General features: G+C 46.3%; 2 protein-coding genes across 2 annotated transcripts in view; one reads left to right on the top strand and one right to left on the bottom strand.

The window, feature by feature from the left end:
- Positions 1-17,566, bottom strand: part of LOC310798702 (NLR family CARD domain-containing protein 3-like) — a gene marked incomplete at its 3' end in the record, with an annotated part of 57,619 nt that extends 40,053 nt beyond the window's left edge. Inside the window, 5 exon segments of the mRNA XM_083661256.1 lie at positions 995-1,108; positions 8,062-8,179; positions 8,364-8,527; positions 14,235-14,347; positions 17,544-17,566. Of these exon segments, the coding sequence (XP_083517382.1) occupies positions 995-1,108; positions 8,062-8,179; positions 8,364-8,527; positions 14,235-14,344 (506 nt within the window). The 5' untranslated portion in view covers positions 14,345-14,347; positions 17,544-17,566.
- Positions 17,567-22,053: 4,487 nt separating this feature from the next.
- Positions 22,054-23,721, top strand: LOC310798777 (tripartite motif-containing protein 16-like; the record flags this gene model as incomplete). The annotated part of the gene is made up of 1 exon (XM_083661328.1): positions 22,054-23,721. The coding sequence occupies one exon, from the start codon at positions 22,054-22,056 to the stop codon at positions 23,719-23,721; it is 1,668 nt and encodes a 555-aa protein (XP_083517454.1).

Genomic DNA, 23,721 nt, shown 5'->3' with positions numbered 1-23,721 from the left:
CCGCAATGAACGCCCATAGGAAGTGTGTGTTGGAAACTTTCGTAATCATATCTAGTTGGTGACATTTTGAACCAGTTTGAATTTGATACTGCACCGTTCATTTAAATGATAATTTCATCAAGCATTATAGACATATACATTCTTTATACATCCTGTGCATTTTTGCACAGATTCACCAGATTCTGGCACCTCAATGGTGGAACGAGCTCCCCCCTTCGGTCAGGACGGCCGAATGACTGCCCATCTTTCGGCAAAGACTAAAAACACACGTTTTCAGGCTCCACCTGGGCCCATCTTGAACTAACATCTCTCTCTCTCTCTCTCTCTCTCTCTCTCTCTCTCTCTCTCTCTCTCTCTCTCTCTCTCTCTCTCTACTAGACTCTGTTCATGTGGTATAGAAAAAACACTACTGCATAGACTCTATCAGCACAGCAGTAGAAGTCATATAAACTTATTTGGCGCATGCGGTGTTTGAGCAACTTTCATTGGAATGAATGGGCCCCCATCTTGCCACACTGTTTCCAGTTTGTTTTATACCTCCTTATACAACAGTTAGTTCAGACTGAGCAATTTCATTGGACAAGAGGGATCCTGGCCGTACTGATATTTTAGTATAACATCACGGGTGCTTCACTGTGTTCATCACTCCGCTTCAAAGCTGTGTTCAAACAGCGCTCACACCCAGGGACAGCAATATGGATTCAACCCCATTTAATCCCACCAGGCACAATAGTGACCGTGAAACTATTTCAGTTATAAGACTCTAAAGATGTTACTGAATGATGTATCAATGCATTTCCAGCAAGTATTGAAATAATAAATAAACTCAATGAAATATGTGCAGTGTCACATGGTTAGTGTAAATTGTCACATGACCATGATGCTTGGCTGCATCAAAGCTCCAAACAAAAGGTTATTAAGTATGTGAACATAAAGAGACGATTACTCTCGTGAGATTGCAGCAAGTCAGCATGAGTCAGTTAAAACAACTTACTTCTCTTCAGAAGAATGGTGTCCATCTTTAAAATCAATCCATCCACCCTTTGAGCGGTTGCTCTTCAGAGACACACAGCTGGGTTGAGGAGAGTCTGGTCTCTCCTGTTGGATCCTGAACACAACAAACCCCCATAGGGCACAGCAGACATATGTCATTTAATAACATGGAAGCATCCTAAAACAGAGAGAATTCAGAGATATCTGCAGAAGCATCCTGTGAGCACATGAGAGCTGAGAGCTTTGGATGGACTTGGGTCAACAGCAGCAGTGCAGAATGATCAGCAGATAGCTGGCACATTACAAACACAAGTAGGCCTACAAGTAAAAGTACTAGTGCAGGACATTACTCAAGTAAGAGTACAAAAGTAGCCCATTTAAAAGCTCTCAAGAGGCATTTTTTGGACCTCTCTCTCTATGGCTCTGGCCACTAGACTCTGTTCATGTGGAATAGTCTCTCTCTCTATGGCTCTGTTCACTAGACTCCCATTAAACCCCATTTAATCCCACCAGGCACAATAGTGACCGTGAAACTATTTCAGTTATAAGGCTCTAAAAATGTTACTGAATGATGTATCAATGCATTTCCAGCAAATATTGAAATAATAAAGGGTCTCCATGAAATATGTGCAGTGTCACATGGTTAGTGTAAAATGTTACATGACCAGAGCTGTTTACTTCCTGGTTGCACCAGGAGAAGGGCTTGGTTGCATCAAAGCTACCAAAAAAAGGGTCATTAAGTAAGGGATAATGTATACTGAGCCGGTGATTACTGTGGAAATAATGACCGACAGGTGAATGATTTAGCCCGCGCAGCGGAGGGCTTAATATTCACCTGAAGGTCATTATTTCCAGTAATCACCGGCTCAGTATACATTATCCCGCTTAGAACACGGCCTACAACTAAATCATTCAATAATCTGACAAAAATAATTATTCAAATAGATTTTTTAATAGCGTTTTCAACACAAAGCGGTTTCATTCGTAATTGGCACACAAGACACCACAGCTGCAACTGGTTGGCCTAATTAGTAGCGTCTGCGGACAAAATGCTCTTATCAACTGATTAATCCAGGTGTGGCAGAGCAGCGGTCGGTTGTCGAGAAATAATGACCGGTGAATATTGTTGATTGACCAATCAGAATCGAGTATTCGAGAGAGCCGTGTTCTAAAGTATGTTAACACATTCACTGCCGTGGACGAGTTAACTCGTCAAACAGAAACCAACGGTTGACTGCCGTGGACGAGTTAACTCGTCAAGTGCATTTTTTGACGGTGGGACGTGGATCAAAGCCTCTTACATCTCCTATAAAAATATGGGAGCTATTGAATGTCTATAACCTATTTTACCGACCCATTAAGTGGCGACAGTGCTCTCCAGATTAGAGAAAGTTGAGTAAAAACAGCAGGAAAAAGCGTGAGGATTCATGAGAATGGTTTGGCGAAAACGCTGTCGCGCTGGGAGCTGGCGCACAACGGTGGGGGATTCCAAAAATAGACTCTGGGTGCAACACACTTTGAAACACGCAGCAGAAAGCCCAGAAAGCCCAGAATCCGACGCAGCTTCATCCCAGCTCACAACCGAAACCCCAGAAACGAGCGAGCCCGATCCAGACTCCCCCGACGAGCGGCCGCCAGGCAGCAGAGACAGGCAGCAGAGACTCGCCTGTGACACACACGCTGCAGAGCGAGCAGAGCCACCAGAGACACACCCACGGAGGAGGAGTTTGCAGGAGAGGGGGGTTTAGATGTCTGATGTCTCACTGATGCCAAAAATAAATGGTTAAAGTGACTGTTCTGCCTGTTCTATCGAATCTCACAAAAATGCATTTATCTCAGCTTTCCTTCTCAGACTCTGAAACCATGCTGTATTCAACTGCTAATGCCTACATAACAGAACATGCTAAAAACTAACTCTTTTAGACAGAGAAAGCACACATTCTATTAGTTCTTTTGAGATATTTTGTGTTCACAAAGTCCTAGCAGAAAATAATCCTCGGCTCTTGAAAGATGAGCCAGAATCCTCAAAAAAAACCTTGGCAGAAGCTAACTACTGTATTGGATAAACTGTTGGCAGTGAATGTGTTAACATAAAGATAGGACAAGGGTTTTTGGCACACATAATCTTGAAGGTGTCTAGTGTTGATATATGAATTTGCAATTACTCAACTTTGTTCAGTGTGGTCATAGAAGGAGTAAACATGTTGACGGCAACAATAGTGACCGGTGGGGTAACACACTGCCTCTAGGTAAACACATACATTAGGGAGGAGTCATGATTTTCAAATGTACGTTAGCCAGGTCAAGAGTGGTTTTTCAGAGGAGAACAAGGTCCAGATGGCGCCAGCCTTCACCAACGCAGTGCGACTCTACTGCCAAGCTCATGGGCACTACAGCACCTGGGACATGATATGTGGCATACTGTCACAGATACTGTCTAAACTGGTGATGGAGGCCCTCCTCCCCAAATGGAGGGAGCTCATCTCCGTTGACTCAAAGGCAAGATGTACGAGAGGCAGAGAAACTGGATGCTGATCAGTGACATGGTGTACAGCCTATTGCAGCACCAGGGCCAAACACAGTACAAGGCGGTGGTGCAGCTGTGTGAGGTGGGACGTCCCATGCTGCAGGCATCCATATGAACAGACATGGACCAGATCATCACCAAGGAGCATGTCAGCAACAAGATGTGAGCGGTGGTCCTCCCCAAGGCAGAGAAGCTGCTGAAGATGAGCATCCAGCCCTACATAAGCTCCATCCTAGATGCCCTGATGGAGCCAACCATCCGTGACTTGCCTTAGGTCTGCAACATTTTCTTCAGAGAACTGGACATGAGCAAGAACACCCTCAACAAAGGGAAATTACCGCAGCACGGTGAGGAAGCGTTTCTTCCACAGCGTTCTCCTGCAGATCTTCATCCCCTACATGCTGAGCAGCTCAGCCCCTGCTGCACCTCCCAGCTTCTCCCATTTCCTCCTGGTGGAGAACATTTTCAAGGCGGTGGTGCTGCTCCGTCATGGACATCATGATGAATGTGAAGGAGGTAACGCTTCAGTGTGAGACAGGATCTGTACAGGGAGAGTCATCCTCACCACCAGCGACTCCAACCTGCACCTTCTGGGTGAAAAGCCATCCATCGACTTTGCCGGGAAGTACGGGGGCCCAGGAGGAGGTGCACATAGTCGGGGATGATGGCGAGGGTGAGGAGTCCCAGAGGAGGATGAAGCAGGTGGTGTCCAAGATCCAGGTTGAGGGCTCTCCAGTTCTTCCTGGTGAGTTGTGGAGGAAGGGGAGGATGAGAACAGCCAAGCGCACGAGCCAAGCCAGAGTGAAAACAGAACCAGCAGTCCCAAAACATCGGTCCCTTCAGTGGGTGAATGTGCACACTAGAAGCACACTAGAGGAAGTAGATGACACCAAGCAGGAAGAGGAAAGTCAGCGGCGGAGGGGGAACTCCCACCCACCAACCTGGAGGCACCGGCAGCTTCAGAGCTGTTACCGCCCTCGCCACAGAAATGGAGCAGGGCCCCACGTTGCCACCACAGAGCCCCACAGAGGTCACGCCGGACTTCCCCCCCACCGATGACAGCGGCTTGCCACTGGTGAAGAGGTGGTGGAGCAAGAACAGGAGTGGCGGTGCCCTCCAGCATCGAGGCTCAACCCTCTAGCACAGAGGCTTCACCCTCCAAGACAGTCTCTCCCCCCTGCAATGTTTTAATAGCACAGGGCACCAAGGGGGTTAGGCAAAGGTCAGTGACACATTTGGGTTGGGGTGATGCACAGGATGTGAGGGGGTTGGGCTTAAGCACTGCCACTTGGTTGGGGTTAGGGTTTGGATATGGTGTGGCTGGTTGGTGAGTGTGACCGGATGTTGGAGGTTCCAGGGGAAGGGCCTGCAACCCTTTCCCCACTAGATGGCAGATTGATTCCACCTGAATCTGTGCCTTTCTTTCACTCAGCAACAACCTTGTGTCTGCTCAGTCTACCTGCTCTACTTCATTAACAAGTGCAAACCTTTAAGCACACGAGCACCACCCACATCCCCTAGCCTAGACACTCCTCCTACCCACCCTCTAGCCTACATACTCCGCCTACCCACCCTCTAGCCTAGACACTCCTCCTCCTACCCACCCTCTAGCCTACACACTCCTCCTACCCACCCTCTAGCCTACACACTCCGCCTACCCACCCTCTAGCCTAGACACTCCTCCTCCTACCCACCCTCTAGCCTACACACTCCGCCTACCCACCCTCTAGCCTAGACACTCCCCCTACCCACCCTCTAGCCTAGACACTCCTCCTACCCACCCTCTAGCCTAGACACTCCCCCTACCCACCCTCTAGCCTACACACTCCTCCTACCCACCCTCTAGCCTACACACTCCGCCTACCCACCCTCTAGCCTAGACACTCCTCCTCCTACCCACCCTCTAGCCTACACACTCCTCCTACCCACCCTCTAGCCTACACACTCCGCCTACCCACCCTCTAGCCTAGACACTCCTCCTCCTACCCACCCTCTAGCCTACACACTCCGCCTACCCACCCTCTAGCCTAGACACTCCCCCTACCCACCCTCTAGCCTAGGCACTCCCCCTACCCACCCTCTAGCCTAGACACTCCCCCTATCCACCCTCTAGCCTAGACACTCCTCCTACCCACCCTTTAGCCTACACACTCCCCCTACCCACCCTCTAGCCTAGACACTCCCCCTACCCACCCTCTAGCCTAGACACTTCTCCTACCCACCCTCTAGCCTAGACACTTCTCCTACCCACCCTCTAGCCTAGGCACTCCTCCTACCCACCCTTTAGCCTAGACCCTCCCCCTGCCCACCCTCTAGCCTAGACACTCCTCCTACCCACCCTCTAGCCTAGACACTCCCCCTACCCACCCTCTAGCCTAGACACTCCTCCTACCCACTCTCTAGCCTAGGCACTCCTCCTACCCACCCTCTAGCCTAGACACTCCTCCTACCCACCCTCTAGCCTAGACACTCCTCCTACCCACCCTCTAGCCTACACACACCCCCTACCCACCCTCTAGCCAGACACTCCCCCTACCCACCCTCTAGCCTACACACACCCCCTACCCACCCTCTAGCCAGACACTCCCCCTACCCAACCATTCGATCCCAACTCTCTACCGCCTTCCTATCCCTAGCTCCCCCCCACACCCCCTTGCCCACACATCCTAAAAAATATCAAAATGGAAAGTAACTTGTACTTTGAGTAATTGTTTTACTTTTACTTGAGTAGGTTTCTCAAATAGTCATTTTTATGAGTCATTTTTATGGGCGTAATTGTACTTTTACTTGAGTATAGAATTTCAGTTCTCTACATTAATAAAAGTATAGTTTGTTTCTAAGATGATGTAGAACAGTTATTTTTCTTTTGCCAGTGCCTTTCCTTCCTATCCTACGAGCTTTGATTTCATTTTGGTTCACATTTATTTGTAGAAACATTTAAAGTGTAACTTACCCCCAAAACACTTTTTTTCCAGCTTTTAACCAATATATATGACTTTGGGGGTGGTGTGTGAAGAATTCTGGTCAAAATTTCCACATTTGAGACCAAACTGTTGCCATTCTACCATTTGTATCATTTTTCAGCAGCATAACTGGCATAAGTGCCCTCTATGGGTGGAACACTGCTTTTTTTTTGCCCTCAAATTAATGGGAGATTTGATACGTCGTGACGTCACGATGAACCAAAGACTATGGGATTTCAAGATAGTTACTCCCCTACTCCCCCTGTACCCTTTCGGCTCCTCACAACTCCAAGCCTATTCCCATGATCTCACTTGACCTGTTAATCATCTGTTAATTGATTACAATCGCCTGTTATTTTCCTACCAACTCCTATGTAACACATAAACGCCACTATAATCATAAAAGGAAGGAAATGGCATTGTGTTGCTGTAAATCATTCCCAACCTTTTTCATACTAAGGAGCCCTATGATGAGATTTGGTCTCTCAGATGCAAATCTGATTTATTTTATATTTTTTTATGTAGCCTAGATATGATTTTGTCCAGAATTCCATATATATTAGGTTGAGAGACAACATAGAATGCTGGAATCCTCTCAAGGACGACTGGTGGTCTTCTGTGCCCCTTTTCGCTGGGGACACGGAGCTGCTGCTGCACTGACGCGCTGCCCGCCTGTCTGTGACCAGCGGCTTGCCCAGTCGTAACCTGTGTAACCTGTGAGTCCAGATGCGGGATTCCCGCAATCCTGTACCCAATCTCAGACACAGATTGTGCAGAAAAATCGCACACCAGCTATTTCTGTCTGTGTTTGTTTGTTGTTGCTCCGTGAGGGTTACAATGGGACGAGGCTGTTTCGCCTGTGAACACCGTCAGCCTGGAGGAGGAGGGAGGGGGGAGGGGGGAGGAGGGAGGAGGAGGGAGGGGGGAGGAGGGAGGGGGGGAGGGGGGAGAATGTTCCAGTACCCCGGTGCAGCTCTGCGCTCTGCGCTGGAGAGGAGCAAACTTTTGACAAGAATCATGGAAAAGGGAGAAACGAAAATTAAAAACGGATTTCATGGCACGGTATAGGGCAAGTTGGACAAGGGAATGACGTGGAGAAATCTCACATTGTGATTACATGAGCGTGAGAGCGGGCCGTTTGTCCTGACTATTGTGCTGTGCTGCGGTAACCAGCCTCGCGTCACTAGTCTCTTTTAACGTAAGTTTATGGGAGAAAAATAATTCAATTTCTAGTTTGGCACTGAATGGCCAAATTGATATAACTTTCAACCATTTTGAGCAACGCTGTTTCCATACAGGCCACCAGCATTGGCTAGTTGTTGATATTTATAAAGATATTGCAGCTCTCATATAAATTATTTTCGAGGCGGTGGGCAAACTGTAATGGCGTCGATTTCCGGAAAAAATTCCTGAGCTGAGCACAGCCAAAGAGTATAGTATAGACAAGAGGATACGTCATTTCTTGGTTTTTCCCATAGGTTTTTTCAAATCAACGTTTTGTTACATATCTGGGGGGTAAGTCCCCCTTTAATTATATTCAACCAGGTAGGCTTACAGTATAACCACCAATCCTCTTACCTTGTGTCTGAAGGTCCAGGTTCGTTACTGAAGTGTGGAGGTCTGTCTTTGGACCGGCCAGTCATAGACAGGCAGCTGGGTACAGGAGGCTCTACTCTCTGGCGGGTGGGGGGGGATGCTGTTGACAAATGTAAAAGTAGATTTGAAATGTAGAAACATTGGGCACCACTGCCTACGGGGGTTTGTGGAGGTACTGCAGGGGGTCTGCCGATTTTCATCAAAATAATTGATGTGGACATTTTATAAATGCATTTTAGACAAAAAATAATAATATTGAGACTTAGTCTAACCAGTCCTCTTACCTTGTGTCTGAAGGTCCAGGTTCTTTCTTTTTTTCCTTCTTGCTTTTTCCCCTTTTCTTCCCGGTTCATTACTGAAGTTTGGATTACTGTCTTTAGACAAGTCAGTCTTCATAGACAGGCAGCTGGGTACTGGAGACTCTGCTCTCTGCCTGTGCAGCTGACCTCTGCAAACACAAATGTTTGATACATCATCATCATTAGCTCTAGTAAAGACCGACAATTTATCTTGCAACATTGCTAGGGATGCACGATATATCGGCAATCATATCGGTATCGGCCGATGTTAGTCATTTTTTAACATATCGGTATCGGTCCGATGTTACAATGTTAATATCGGTTATCGGTATCAGCCAAATTCTTCACATTGAGATGAAATAATGCAGTAAATCTATGATTTATGGGCTTTTACAAATGTTTTTGAAATAAAGAAATGCATTACTTTTTCAAATTCAGTGTTTACATGTGTTTTTCAGTATGTACAAAATATTATTATCATAGAAATGTGTTTTTATACAGATCATATCGACATCGGTAAATATCGGTTATCGGCCATAACAGCAATGTTAATATCGGTTATCGGCATCGGCCAAAATGTTCATATCGGTGCATCCCTAAACATTGCACATTGTCAGTCTTTCTGATATCTGGAGTTTTTGATAACATGGTCTGTTGATACGTGTCCAGGACACCAGGTTTTGTGTCAGTGGTATCCACGGCAACAAATGAGGAAAGAAGGCCCCTCCCATCCAGCTCTTTGACACAGTACCAGAGCCAGATTAACACCCCCAGGGGCCCCGGGGCACTGAAGCTCCCAGGGGCCCCCCTACCCATCGTCCGGATGTTTGGATGTTTTTTCGCCATATTTAGAGCAATATCTCATTTTAAATTAACATTAGTATTATACTGTTATTTTATTATTCCGTTTCTGAGATTCAGTTTCTCACTCACTCATAGGCGATTCTAGGCTTTGCAAAGAGGTAGCACCAGCAGGATAAAGATATTAGTCTGACTGAGGGGTTTCTAGGGACAAAGAAATTTTGTACATTTTAAAGTAAAATGCATGAATCTGTACTCTGAGAGCAAAAGGAAGAGGCTAATCTTCACATTAATATCCTCTTCACTGTGCTGTGGCTTTACAATGATGAAAAAATAATTGACATTACATTTCCAATACAAAACAGCAGAGGGTGCCGCAGCACCACAAGCACCCCCACTTCCCGCGCCCCTGGTCACCACTTGCCCACAGGCATCCAATTAAATCATCAGACTTAATCTTCTTGGAAACACATTTTATTTTGTCCTGATTGGTCTTAGATTTGTGTCATAGTTCTGTGGAGCCCAACATGAGCCCGACAAAAAAAAAAAAAAAAAAAAATGGAGGGCCCCTTCACCCCGAGGGCCCCGGGGCACCTGCCCCGGTTGCCCTATGGTTAATCCGGCCTTGCACAGTACTGCACGTTACAAACTCATGCAGTCCCACTGAGTGCACGCTCAGTCAACGTCGGGGACGGGTAGCTTTAGAACTGAATGCCCTTCTGGGATAAATGAAGTCATCTGAATCCGAAACAACCTGCTCTCACCCTGTAAGGTAGAACCTAACACCATTTCTGGATCAGAGGTTAACCTCAATGGCTTGTAAGGGTGTATTCACACCTCTAGGTCGTTTGCTTGGTTCCGAATCAGGGGCTTAATTGATACAATTGTTGCATTTATGCCTTGGTTCGTTTGTTCACACAGCCACAAATCAAATAGTATTGCCAAACCTCTTGGATTGGCCAGCAGACACTCTGATAGGCTAATAGGATGGAAACAATAATTCCCAGACATTTTCTATAATGATTATAAGAATGTGTTTTGTTAGACCTACATTAGGCTACGTCGGGCGTGCGCCATGCGAGGAGAGAGAGAGAGAAAGAAAGAGGGAGGGGTCGGGAGATAGCCTATTTAGGCTATCGGGAATTTGGAGATAGATCAAAGACCGTCGCAATATCTGCTATTACTATCACGGAGACTTCAGAGGATTACGCATATGAACACCTGTCCTGTCAGGAATAAAATATTAATAAATAATTTAATAATAGCCTACGGACATTTCGAGGGAGACATGCAATCACTCTGATTGTCTGATTGAACCAGACAATCTGATCACAAAGAAGGCTGGCTCTGATTACCATGACTTGTTTTTATTTATTTATGGAGACCAGATAAGTTGATCGAGTTCAAACTGCTGATGTGATGATGTAAAAATGCCCCAAAGTTTATCCATGCAAACGCTAGTTTCACAAGTCGACGAAACAGGATCTGAATGAAGATGTTGTTTTTAAACGATTAAAATGTTCGTTCTTCAGGCCATTACGCACAGCGCAGCTGACTACGGCAGCTGGTTTATCCAAAAATGCGCACTGTTTCCTGCAGTTGTGTCGGATCGAGGTCGGATCACGTTCTCACCACAAAGGAACCGCAACAGAGTTCGTTTAAAGCCGATACCACCCTTTCTTGGCAATCTCGGTCCGCTTGTTTTGTCCCACATCCGAGTGCGATTGCTGTGTTCACACTCCCCCAAACGAACCGCACCAAGGGGGAAAACGCTCTCTGTTTCGGAACAACTGCTCCAAACGAGATAGGTGTGAATACACCCTAAATTAGTAGACAGAATTTTGCTGTTTCGATTCAATTCGATTTTTTAGGAAAGCCTAACTTCTTTCCTGTCTGAAGGTTTTTTTCCCAACTTCCTTGTGCATGTTCTGGGGGTGTAACGTACAGACTGTGTATAGCTGCATTCGCCAGATGTAGATGAGACAGTCTGTTTTAAGAGACTAGGCCCCACCTGGCTCTACGCCACTTCCGGCATCAGATACGTGGGCACCACTTCTTGATTCGCTCGGACAACATAGCCGCCATCGCCTAATTGAACAAGCAGGGCGGTGTACGGTCCAGAACAAAGTAGCAGCGGAGATACACCTCTGGGCGCACTCTCGCCTGCGCTCCTTGTCAGCAGCGCACTTAAATGGCCGGCTGAACTTTGGGGCGGACTTGCTGTCGCGAGGCAACCCCCGGCAGACGGAGTGGCAGCTACGCCCCCAAGTGGTGGAACAGATTTGGGCCAGATTCGGCCGCGCCCAGGTCGTTCTCTTCGCATTGCGGCTCACAACACACTGCCCCCTGTGGTTCTCTGTCAAAAACAACAACCCTCCCTTAGCACACGATGCGTTAGCGCACGTGTGGCCTTTACACGAGTTTTCTCCCACTGGTGCGCGGATCGTAAACAAGGATCCAGTGTGTTGTGGTGTTCAGCCCATCCTCTGTTTCCTACAGAGCCTGTATGATGCGGGTCAGTCTCCTCAGTCCCTTAAGGTCTATGTAGTGGCCATATCGGCCTGTCACATGGTGGGGAGCCTCCTCCTGGTCTCCCAGTTTATGAAAGGGGCACGCAGGCTGTGACCACGGGTGCCTAATGTCTTCCCTAAATGGTGTTGGAGGGTCTCTCGGGTCTCCCGTTCGAGCCCTTGGAAACTGTGGACCTGAAGTTCCTGTCCTTGAAGACTGCGCTGCTGTTAGCCTTGTCTTCAGGCAAAAGGGTTGGCGACTTGTTTGCCCTGTCGGTCCAGCAGTCTTGCTTGGTGTTTGCTGACGATGAGCGGAGGGTTACGCTTCGGCCCAACCAGCCTAAGAATATCAACGCCATGCTTCAGATCTATGGTCATGGACCTGGCTGCCTTTTGTCCCCCTCCTTTCAGCTCGGAGGAGGAGCGACGCTTGAACACGCTTTGCACGGTGCGGGCGATCCTGGCCTACGTGGGCAGGACACGCACGCTGCGACCTGTTACTGGTTTTCTTTGGGCTGCGGGCCCTGGGTGGGGCACTGTCCAAGGAGCGCTTGTCGCACTGGATAGTGGAGGCCGCCTTCAGGCGCAATGGATGGTTTTATAGGGGTAAATTATGAGAAAATAGACATTTTCCAGTAGGTGCGCTGCAGGGAGCAGCTAGTGTGAGATTCCTCGTTCTCACTCGTAAAACCTGGGTTGTAGGACAACCCCAGCGGTTATATACCTGACTTGTAGACCTAAAGGGGGTCGATGTGCAAGTGGGCGTAACCATGGTTGGTGACACCAAGGTGGAACATTCTTCAGTCATACGCTGTCGCGTAGGGATACTATCCAGTAGGCACCGCCCCTAAAAAGGGCTGCGCTAATATCTATAAACTATGGTTTACTTTAAAACCTTTGTTTTTGTTCCACAAATACCTATGGATATTGACAGAATGAATTCGGCCATTCAGGTTACGTCATGGCAATCTGGTCTGACCATACAACTTTTTGAGGAACAGCCTACAACCCCCACCCCCCCCACCCACCCTTCTAAAAAGAAGGAAGAGAGGTCTCGGGAACAGCTCTCCTACTCATGAGCTATCTCTAAAAAGGGAGTCACTTCCCTTCCTATGGGGGCTCTTTCGGGGGAGGGACGGCGCACCGCCAGTGCCCAGGTAAGCGCACGGGCGCGCCATGCTTTTAAACACACAAGGAACCACCGAAACGGATTCATAACAAGGCCCGGTTATCGGGTTTTCTTCCCCCACACAGTGGGTTTTCTTCCCCCACTGACTGAGGGTGCTATTACAGAAAAAACTCACGGCACAGAGGTTGGTCCCCGCATGGTCGCAGACCACGCTTCACCAGGGCCGTAGCTTCTCAATGCTCCTGCTGGAAAAGCAATCTGACAGGCATCGGCACCTGCAACCTCATAGAAAACCTGAGAATCTGTTTTTTTCCTTCCTCCTACCTAATAAAGGTGCATTAAGGGTCCCCCTAGAAAATTGGGAGCACACAGGGAAGCAGGTGACCCCCTTTCTACGTCCCCTTACATCCTGGTCAAAATGACGTATTGGCTTTGGGTGGTTGGGTACTACACAACGACCCTCTGAAGGGTCCTCTTGTTATTCCGAAAAAGGACATAGGGTGCTAGGTTCACCCAGGGTTTTTTGTCTTTTCCAAAGGGGATTACTCTTCCCCCATAGATCATGTTTTGATGAAAAAGGGAATAATGTACATGTACGTCTCATTCTCTCATTTACGTCTCTCAGTTTTCTCTGAAAAGAGCGAAACAGCTCTCTCCCTCTAAACATGGAAATAGGCTGGAATTATATTAATCTTTCCCCTATTATTGAACCACAGTAAAAAAAAATATATATATATATATTAAACACACCTAACTCCTCAAAAAGCACAACCTTTGGGGATGTCAGGTCTGCCAAAATGAAAAAAAAAAAAAAAAAGTCTGCCAAAATGGGGTAATCTGGTCCTCCCTTTTTCGGGGAGATGTGGCCTATAGGACAACCTCATATGTCACCAACCTGGGCTAAATGATCCACTCAGACCAGGTGTGTCACAGTGTGCATTGACTACATCTGGCTCCGCCCTTTTGTTCCAGAAAGTATGACCCAAAAGGGCGAATGCTAATAGAAGATGAAGGTACGTTTTGGAAAGTAAACTGAAGTTCATAGATATTAGCAGAGCCCTTTTGGGCCTGAGCACACTGCTCACAATAGTGAAGACATTTGCTATTGGGAAAGGAGCAGCGGACACGCACAAGGGTTATACCGCATTTGCAGACCTAAAGGGGGTAGGTCTGCAAAGGGGCATGTCAATAGTTGGTGATACCAAGGATGAAAAAAACGTCACTCTGACGCTGGCCCGTAGGGATACCTCCAGAAAGTAGGACCCAAAAGGGCTCTGCTAATATCTATATGAACTTCAGTTTACTTTCAAAAACTTACATTTAGCTTATTATGTTCTACTTTGAGCACCTGCATAATTTGACATATTCTCATGTTCTCAGGCTATTATGGAGTTTCAAGTGTAACAGTTGTCTTACTTTGTGTCTGAGGGTCCATGTTGATGACTGGAGAGTGTTGGAGACTCCTCCACAGACCGACAGCTATCAGGAGGCTCTGCTCCACCCTCTTCCTCCACATGAACACTCATCTTCTGAGAGGAGAAACACACACACACACACACACACACACGCACGCACGCACGCACGCACACACACACACACACACACACACACACACACACATACACACACACACACACAGACACACACAACTCTAAGGTGAAACGTGTTAACTGTGCAATAACTGTGTAATAACTGTCCAAAAGTTGTGTCTCAATAACTGTAAACAACTGTGCAATATCTGACTAATAGCCTCGTTTATAATCCAGTGTGGTTTACATATACTAGACTGTACAGGTAGATTTTAATTAGATTTTATTTTTATTCCTTCTTACATATTTATAGCTCTACATCACACTCATTCTATATAATGTAAATAGCAGCTAACTTGCTTTCAGGGGTGTCAGACTCTTATTAGGTAGAGGGCCGGATTTGTTCAACTGAGACCTCATGGGGGCCAGATTTTTTTTTTTACTAAAATCAATTTGACTCATTTACCCATTTACTTCACAAAAGAAATACTGCTCTTTCCATTTCTCTTGAAACTGCCTGCATTCCGTGTCAACCTTTCTCTTTTTCGACAGCATCTTGTTGATTCCTTTGTTTTTTGGTAGGTAGCCGAATGCGCGATTCAATTCCAGCGTGGCATCATGGCGGCTTTGTTTACACCTGATGACCTACTGACATACTTCCTTGTAGTGCAGGTTAATTAACTTATGAATGAACTCTTAGCTTGCTTATTAGCCACACATAGTTCATGATAATGGGGTGCAAATGTAATAATAATATATATATATATATATATATATTTTATATATTCCAAAACATCTCGCGGGCCGGATGAAACCTGTCGGCCCGCGGGCCGTATCTCTGACATCCCTGCTTTATATGATTGCTCTCCTTGTTTGTTCATTTTAGCTTGTTTGCACACCTTTTCTTTTTTCCTTTCTACGTACATTGAGAGCAAATTCCCTGTATGTCCACATAGCCTACATACAGTTGATGCTGATTTTCAAAACGGTGTCACATTCATGTATTCTATGAATAGACATCTTCCATCACAGTTTTCTTTTTCATTTGTATTTTTAAATTTTTTCTTCTTTCTTCTTCTCTTGTAGGGGGGGGGGGGTGTCCCCAGTCAGGGACCGCTGGTGCAATGGGGTTAATCTTAAGTGAATAAATTAAGTGAATAAGTTAAGTTTAAGTGTTACGTGCACTTCATTGTGCATTAGGCTACTCTATCTGCCTTTACACTAAGGTTTTGTCTTTACAGATTTGGCTATTTGTTGAAGGCCTGCATGACAGTGAGGATATGCTGTACATGTTTGTTTTTGTGTGGACTCTGTCACACTCTAGTGTTGGCTTATTGTACTTGCAGCTATGACAAGAAGGCCAAGAGAGAAGCCTATTGATTTGTGATAGAAAATATAGGCCTACCTACCTTATACCCATTTATTTATCTTATGTCCTTTCCTTTAGCTTTATTTCACTTCAAACTTGAAGTATGAATCTAAATGCGTTATTGAAACATTGTTTTAAGTTATGATTGACTACGACTGGCCCCGCCCTCAGGCACGAGGTGGGCATGACTCAACTCGTGGCGTCCTTTATCTTCCTGCATGGAAGGTGGCGGTGTAGCATGACTTTGTTGAGTGGGAATGCAGCTTAACTAGATCAAGCATGCACGATGCAGTCACTGCCAGGGTTGGGAGGGTTACTTTAAAAATGTAATCCGATACAATTACTAATTACCTTGCAACTTTGTGATTGTCTTTAGTTATCTTCCTACTTCTTATCTCTGTATATTGATGTGACTGCTACGCTGCATACAGACACTAAGACAAATTCCTGGCAATAAAAGTGATTCTGATTCTGATTCTGATTCTGATTCTGATTCTGATTCTGGGGGCATGCTCCTCAGGATGACAAAAAAACCACATGTGTTGGTTACAGCAGGCATTCATCCAATCTAGTGTTGCCTGTTTCTCATTAATAATAAAACAATAACAATATTTCCATTACAGTGCACTGATATTATCTGGTTTCTAGGTATTTATTTATTTATTTATTTATTTATTTATTTATTTATTTATTTATTTATTTACTTATTTTGGGTGCACTGGTCCTTTTTAAGATCCAACTAAGTGTGTTTTTTGCACCATATGATATCAAACATAAAGTAGACAATAGGAATAATCAATATGTACAGTGCACAGCCACTTGGGTAAAGATACAATATACAATAAATAGAATATACAATACATGTACTCCTGCTAGTAATCCCCATTATTTTTTCACTAAATGTAACTGTAATCTTGATTACATCTTTTTGATGGAACTGTAAGGGATTACAGTTAACTTGTTTGTATCCTGATTACAGTAACCAGATTAGATGTAATCAGTTACTTCCCAAGCCTGCTCACATTTCCTGCTTCTAAAAAATAAAAAAAAATAAAAAAAATCCTGCTTCTCAGTCTAGTCTGTCAGCCATTTTGTGCTCTGTTTAAGAAACTCGTAATAGGCCTGCTCTCAAGAGACTACTTTGATCTTTATTTATTATACAAACAGTGTGTTGTTACAGTTAAAAGGTTCTGCTTATTTGTATTCAGTGTTCGTGCTGGTTGGCAGCATACCAGCTTAGAGGTGCATTATCGCTACCAACTGCAGCCGCTTTGATATGTTTTCACTAAATGTAACTGTAATCTTGATTACATCTTTTTGATGGAACTGTAAGGGATTACAGTTAACTTGTTTGTATCCTGATTACAGTAACCAGATTAGATGTAATCAGTTACTTCCCAAGCCTGCTCACATTTCCTGATTCTAAAAAAAAAAAAAAAAAAAAAAAATCCTGCTTCTCAGTCTAGTCTGTCAGCCATTTTGTGCTCTGTTTAAGAAACTCGTAATAGGCCTGCTCTCAAGAGACTACTTTGATCTTTATTTATTATAATCTGATCTTTCTTTTAAGGGTAAGTTCTTAGAGAATGTCATCATTCTAAGAATGTCAACGCTACAGGACCAACTCTTAGTAGCCTCTTAGGAAGCTTTGTGAATATAGGCCATGCCAAGCGTAAGTCAGTACTTTTTTTCATGCCTTTTTTTGATTTAGTGGGAAGCTGATGTACTGTTGAGTTAATTCTGTCTCTTGTTCCCTTCACAGACTGTTAGATCTGTTACAGTCAAATGTTAAATAATTATTATTTATGTTGTAATATATTAAACACTCACCCTGCGCAGCTCCTGTTGCTCCTGCCTCCTGCTCTGCTCTGCTCTCTCACTCAGCAGCACTTTCACACATGTTTGCTCCTCCCTTCAGGTGTTGCTCCTCCCCTCAGGTGTTGCGCCGCCTCCTCCTCTCAGGTGTTTCCAGATCTTGTGACTATAACAAGCAGGACTTTGACACTTAACTATTTAAAGAAGTGCTGCAGTAAAACAACATGATAATGATCACAGAGCTAAGCTATCTGGGGACATGAATATGATGGAGTTGTTGATCCCAATCTTTTTATGGACATTTCAAAAACTGCCTCTGTAGAACTGAAGGGATATTGTTGTGATGTTTAGTAGGCTATCTAATTATTAAAGATGCTTTAGTGAAAGAAAAATAAACAATGACAGATGTAGGCTATGTATTTCAACAAAGGAAATAAAGAAAAAATATAATCTTTCCTGTTTTAACCAACCTTCATGGCTATTGCTCCATGAGGCGTGAAGTCCCTCTCAGTGCCCACAATGCTTTACTCTACAAAGCAAGTAGATGCTCAATCAATTTTTCCCACTGCGCTGGCCAGCAGGCCAGGCCGGGGTCAGAAGATGATGAAGTCAGGACACTCACTCACTCACTCACTCACTCATGGACATTTAGTGAAGGGTGTTGGGACTAGGGATTCGAATGGTGTGTAGGGGGAGTGGCTAGGTGGATGTGGGTGGTGGAGGAGTTGCAAGCCAGGGGGGCAGGTCTATGGAAAAGGGGCGAGAGCTAGGGCTAGGAAGGTTGTAGCACGTCGGGTTTCCAGGGGTGAGTAGGTGCGGTGGCTAGGGGAATGTGGGTGGTGGTAGGGAGTGGGTGTACCACATACTACGGCACTAGAAACATGGCTAGGTGGAAACCTAGCATATGGCGAGTGCAGAAAAGCATTGTGAAACCTTTTGGCTGTAGCAGGCAGCAGCATTGTTAACGGGAAGGGCTGTCAGTGGCAAAAGTGATCTCTTCTCCTAATGTAATGTCTCCGGCGGGTGGGGCACACACACACACACACACACACACACACACACACACACACACACACACACACACACACACACACACACACACACACACACACACACACACACACACCCGCCCTGTAACAAAGTGTAACAAAGCTGTAACAAAGCTAAAATAAAAACACTCAATTTACCGCACTGAAACAGGGTCAACCCGCAAAGCCGATGGGGTCCGCTGAACTATTCCTCTAAATACGAATCTGTTTCAAACGGTCTCTCTTTAGCTCAGTTCAGCTAAAGGTTAAACGACGATTTAAACGATTTAAACGATTAAACGATTTTAAACGATTTTCAGACGGCAGGTTAAAGGTTAGCCAGGCTAGCTAAAGGTAGCTACAGCCCACAATAGATCCATGGCTGCAGCAACGTTTGCTTTGATTGACAGATCAGGCGGCCAATCAGAGCAGCGCCTTTGCAGCCAAAACTGAGTATACTGAGCTGCAGAGGATAAATACAAGGGAAAAAATGGAGATGTCTCCAAATCCCTAGTCTCGCTGACAAGCCTCCCCTCCCTACCGGGAGAGGAGTCTGGCGGCGCAGGTCTCCATTGTGGGATTGCGATGGGCGGCGCTTGGTGGCAGTGCCCTTGCGATATATTTTCCAACAAACCAACTTGCCATTTTCAGCATGTAGCAACAAGCTAGTGTGTAGGTTTCTGCCGTTAGCTTGCTAGCTACTTAGCATTTTTGTTTTGTAATAAGTTTGTAATAAGCCGGGAGCTCCGGCATACAGATCCGGCAGCAACTGAAACAGTTACTCCAATTACCTGTTTGCCTCCAGTTGCCTGTTTCCGTGCAGCCAGACTACCAAATCCCAAACAGAATGCATGACCTTATTTTAAAGACCACTAAAAAAAATTTAGAGTCCCTGGGAAACCAGAAATATGTTATTATTATTTAGCATTTTGAGTTCATCACATCACAGGAACCTATGTTAATAAGCCACCAGCCAAATTTGAACGATGATGAACGTCGCAAAGTATATAAATGTAGGTTTGACAGTCATGACAAAAGTCATGAGAATCAATTAGATTTTAGAGTGTATTTTCTCCCGCGGACTGTGTGGGCGTGTCCCGTGTGTGTGTGCGTGCAAGACTAAAGGTCTCCGAGAGAGAGAGAGAGAGCGCGAGAGAGAGGGGGGGAGGGAAACGGAGAAAGAGAGATCGAGTGCGTGTGTCGAACACACACAAACACACACCGTGTCTCTCTCTGTGCTCTCTCTCACACTAGTCCCGAGAGAGAGAGAGAGAGAGAGAGAGCGAGAGAGAGAGAGAGAGAGAGAGAGAGAGAGAGAGAAGGCAGCATAGCGCTCGACACACAGCACAGAGTGGGAGGGAGACAGACAGACACTGAGCGAGCTAGGGCTGGCACGGATCACGGATAATCCATGACCCGTACGGATCAGCCCCCACGGTTCGGCACACGGTTCGGAACGTCGTGGTCCGTGGACCCCCCCCTTTCGTTTCCCCTTTCGTGTATGAGAACGCCTGCAGCGCAGCCAGACACAGACAGGCATCATCATGGCAAGCACAAGTGAGCTTCCTCATCCCTTGACATGCACGCAGAGGCAGGGCCTAGCGGCACTGGAAGAGGGCACAGGAGCGGAGCAGGCCGTGGTGCTGAAATGGCCGGAGGACGGGTGACTCGGGCACGCGGAGTGTGTCCCGTCGCTGTCCGAGGTGCTGACCTACCTTCCCGCCTCAGGAACGATGGCGGGAGACGGGGCAGCGACAGAGCCAATAATTCAATAACCCCACTGATTGTGTGATGTTCTGCACCTGGTCTACTGCCTATTTAAACACGTGTCATTTCAGACCCAGTTGCTGATTATTGTCGTGTGTTGCTGTGGTCCTGGCCTGCTCTGAGTTCCTCCCGTGCCCGTTGGATATTCTACTCCTTGTGACTTCTCTTGTCGACACTACTTGAGCTGTGCTTTGGACAATTACCTTCGAGTTAGTTTAAGTTTAGTTGGCTCCACAGCCCTGTTTATGTCAGTATATCCTGCAGCCGTTTGTGGCGAACCTTTGTTTGTTTATTTTTGATCAAGTCAAGTAAAAGACTTAAAACTGCTTTTTGACTCCGTGTCTCTACCTTTGGGTCCACACACACACGCACAGCCTTACATCATCGCCAGCTTTGGTTTAACGTAATGCCAGCTTAGAGGTTTCCCCTCCTCTCGGAACCTGCGTGGGACATGGATTGGAAATTACAGTAGCTTTCTGATCATTATGAAACTGAAAAACAGCACACCTACTATGAATCACCTCATTCAATGGAACGGAATTGCTTCAAAATGTCCCCATTCGATGGGGTGGAGTTGTACAATCTCTACAACCCAGTTTCTCTGGGTTGTAGAGATTACTTGCAAAACCCCATTTAATGGATAGGATTCTCCATTGGCTCTTCTCTCAACCACCCTGCACCTCTGCAGGCATGGGGAGGGTCTGCTTGCCTGTGTCCTTAGGTTTAGGCATGGGGGATGGGAGAGGTTAGGGTTAGGGGTGGGAGAGGTTAGGTTTAGGCATGGGGGGTGGGAGAGGTTAGGTTTAGGGTTAGGGGTGGGAGAGGTTAGGTTTAGGCATGGGGGTGGGAGAGGTTTAGGTATGGGGGGTGGGAGAGGTTAGGTTTAGGGTTAGGGGTGGGAGAGGTTAGGTTTAGGCATGGGGGGTGGGATAGGTTAGGTTTAGGGTTAGGGGTGGGAGAGGTTAGGTTTATGCATGGGGGTGGGAGAGGTTAGGTTTAGGCATGGGGGGTGGGAGAGGTTAGGTTTAGGGTTAGGGGTGGGAGAGGTTAGGTTTAGGCATGGGGGGTGGGAGAGGTTAGGTTTAGAGTTAGGGGTGGGAGAGGTTAGGTTTAGGCATGGGGGTGGGAGAGGTTAGGTTTAGGCATGGGGGTGGGAGAGGTTAGGGTTAGGGGGTGGGAGAGGTTAGGTTCTGGCAAAATCTTGCCTAGGGCACCAACTTGGTCAGGCACGCCACTGGGTGTCAATGACTGTCTTCTGGACAACTGTCAAGTCAGCAGTCTTCCCCATGATTGTGTAGCCTACTGAACCAGACTGACCATTTAAAGGGTCAGGAAACCTTTGCAGGTGGTTTGAGTAAGTTAGCTGATTAGGGTGTGACACCATGAGTTTCCAATTTTGAACTTTTTCACACTTTTTCACAATATTCTAATTTTCTGAGACACTGATTTAGGGTTTTCATTATATGTAGGCCATAATCATCAAAATTACAAGAAATAAAGGCTTGAAATATTTCACTCTATGTGTAATTAATATGTGAGGGGGATAAGGGGGGAGAGATATTGATTGTAAGTTTGTATTTGAACACACTGCCTCTTTAACGCTCCTCTTCCTGGAATAAAGCAAAGCCTGATAACCCCTCCCTCAAACACAGCCAGTTCTATTCTCTCTAGTTTCACTAGAACAGCCAGTTCTAGTGAAACTATCTGACTCACTGTCACTGAGAAGTGAAATGGCGCAGCAAGGAATTCAGCTGGACGGGGGAAAATGGTGCTGTTCGATCTGTCTGGATCTACTGAAGGATCCGGTGACTGTTCCCTGTGGGCACAGCTACTGCATGAGCTGTATTAAAGACTGCTGGGATGCAGAGGATCAGAAGAAAATACACAGCTGCCCCCAGTGCAGACAGACCTTCATACCGAGGCCTGTCCTGGTGAAAAACACCATGTTAGCAGAGTTGGTGGAGGACCTGAAGAAGACCGGACTCCAAGCTGCTGCTCCTGATCACTGCTATGCTGGACCTGGAGATGTGGGCTGTGATGTCTGCACTGGGAGAAAGCTGAAAGCCCTCAAGTCCTGTCTGGTGTGTCTGGCCTCTTACTGTGAGCAGCACCTCCAGCCTCACTATGAATCCTCTACCTTTAAGAAACACAGGCTGGTGGAAGCCACCGTGAAGCTTCAGGAGAACATCTGCTCTCGTCATGACGAGGTGATGAAGATGTTCTGCCGTACTGATCAGCAGTGTATCTGTTATCTCTGCTCCGTGGACGAACATAAGGGACACGACACAGTCTCAGCTGCCACAGAAAGGGCCGAGAGGCAGAAAGAGCTTGGGGTGAATCAACAAAAAATCCAGAAGAGACTCCAGGGCAGAGAGAAAGACGTGAAGGTGCTTCAACAGGAGGTGAAGGCTATGAATCTCTCTGCTGATAAAGCAGTGATGGACAGTGAGAAGATCTTCATTGAGCTTGTCCGTCTCATTGAGAAGAGAAGCTCTGAGGTGAAGCAGCAAATCAGATCCCAGCAGAAAGAGGAAGCGAGTCGGGCTGAAGAACTTCAGGAGAAACTGAAGCAGGAGATCTCTGAGCTGAGGAGGACAGACGTTGAGCTGGAGCAGCTCTCACACACAGAGGATCACATCGAATTCCTACACAGTTTTGCCTCGCTGTCCCGTCTCAGTCAATCTACAGATTCAGCCAGGATCGATACCCGTCCTCTGTGCTACTTTGAGGATGTGACTGCAGCTGTGTCAGAGGTCAGAGATAAACTACAGGACATTCTGACAGAGGAACGGCCTAAGATCTCATTGACAGTGACTGAAGAGGATGTTTTACTGCCACGACCAGAGCCCAAGACCAGAGCTGACTTCTTACAATATTCACATCAGATTACACTGGATCCAAACACAGCAGACACAGAGCTGTTATTATCTCAGGGGAACAGAAAAGCAACACGCATGAGTGAAGCACAGTTATATTCTAGTCACCCAGACAGATTCACTTACTGGCCTCAGGTCCTGAGTAGAGAGGGTCTGACTGGACGTTGTTACTGGGAGGTGGAGTGGAGCGGGAGGTTTGTTTTCATAGCAGTCTCATATAAAGATATTAGCAGAACAGAGGGTGAAAGTGCATTTGGATACAATGACAAGTCTTGGACATTAGAGTGTGACAGCAGGAGTTGTCAGTTCAGACATAAAAGTATCATAACTTTCATCTCAGGCCCTCCCTCCTCCAGAGTAGGAGTGTACCTGGATCACAGAGCAGGTGTTCTGTCCTTCTACAACGTCTCTGAAACCATGACTCTCCTCCACAGAGTCCAGACCACCTTCACTCAGCCTCTCCATGCTGGACTGGTGTGTTTTTACAAGGGAGACACTGCTGAGCTGTGTAAGCTCAAGTAG

This window comes from Poromitra crassiceps (genome assembly GCF_964638095.1).
Source record: "Poromitra crassiceps genome assembly, chromosome: 26".
Taxonomy (NCBI): Eukaryota; Metazoa; Chordata; class Actinopteri; order Beryciformes; family Melamphaidae; genus Poromitra; species Poromitra crassiceps.
The sequence above is the reverse complement of the archived record's forward strand: the minus strand, read 5'-3'. Positions and strand labels throughout refer to the sequence as shown.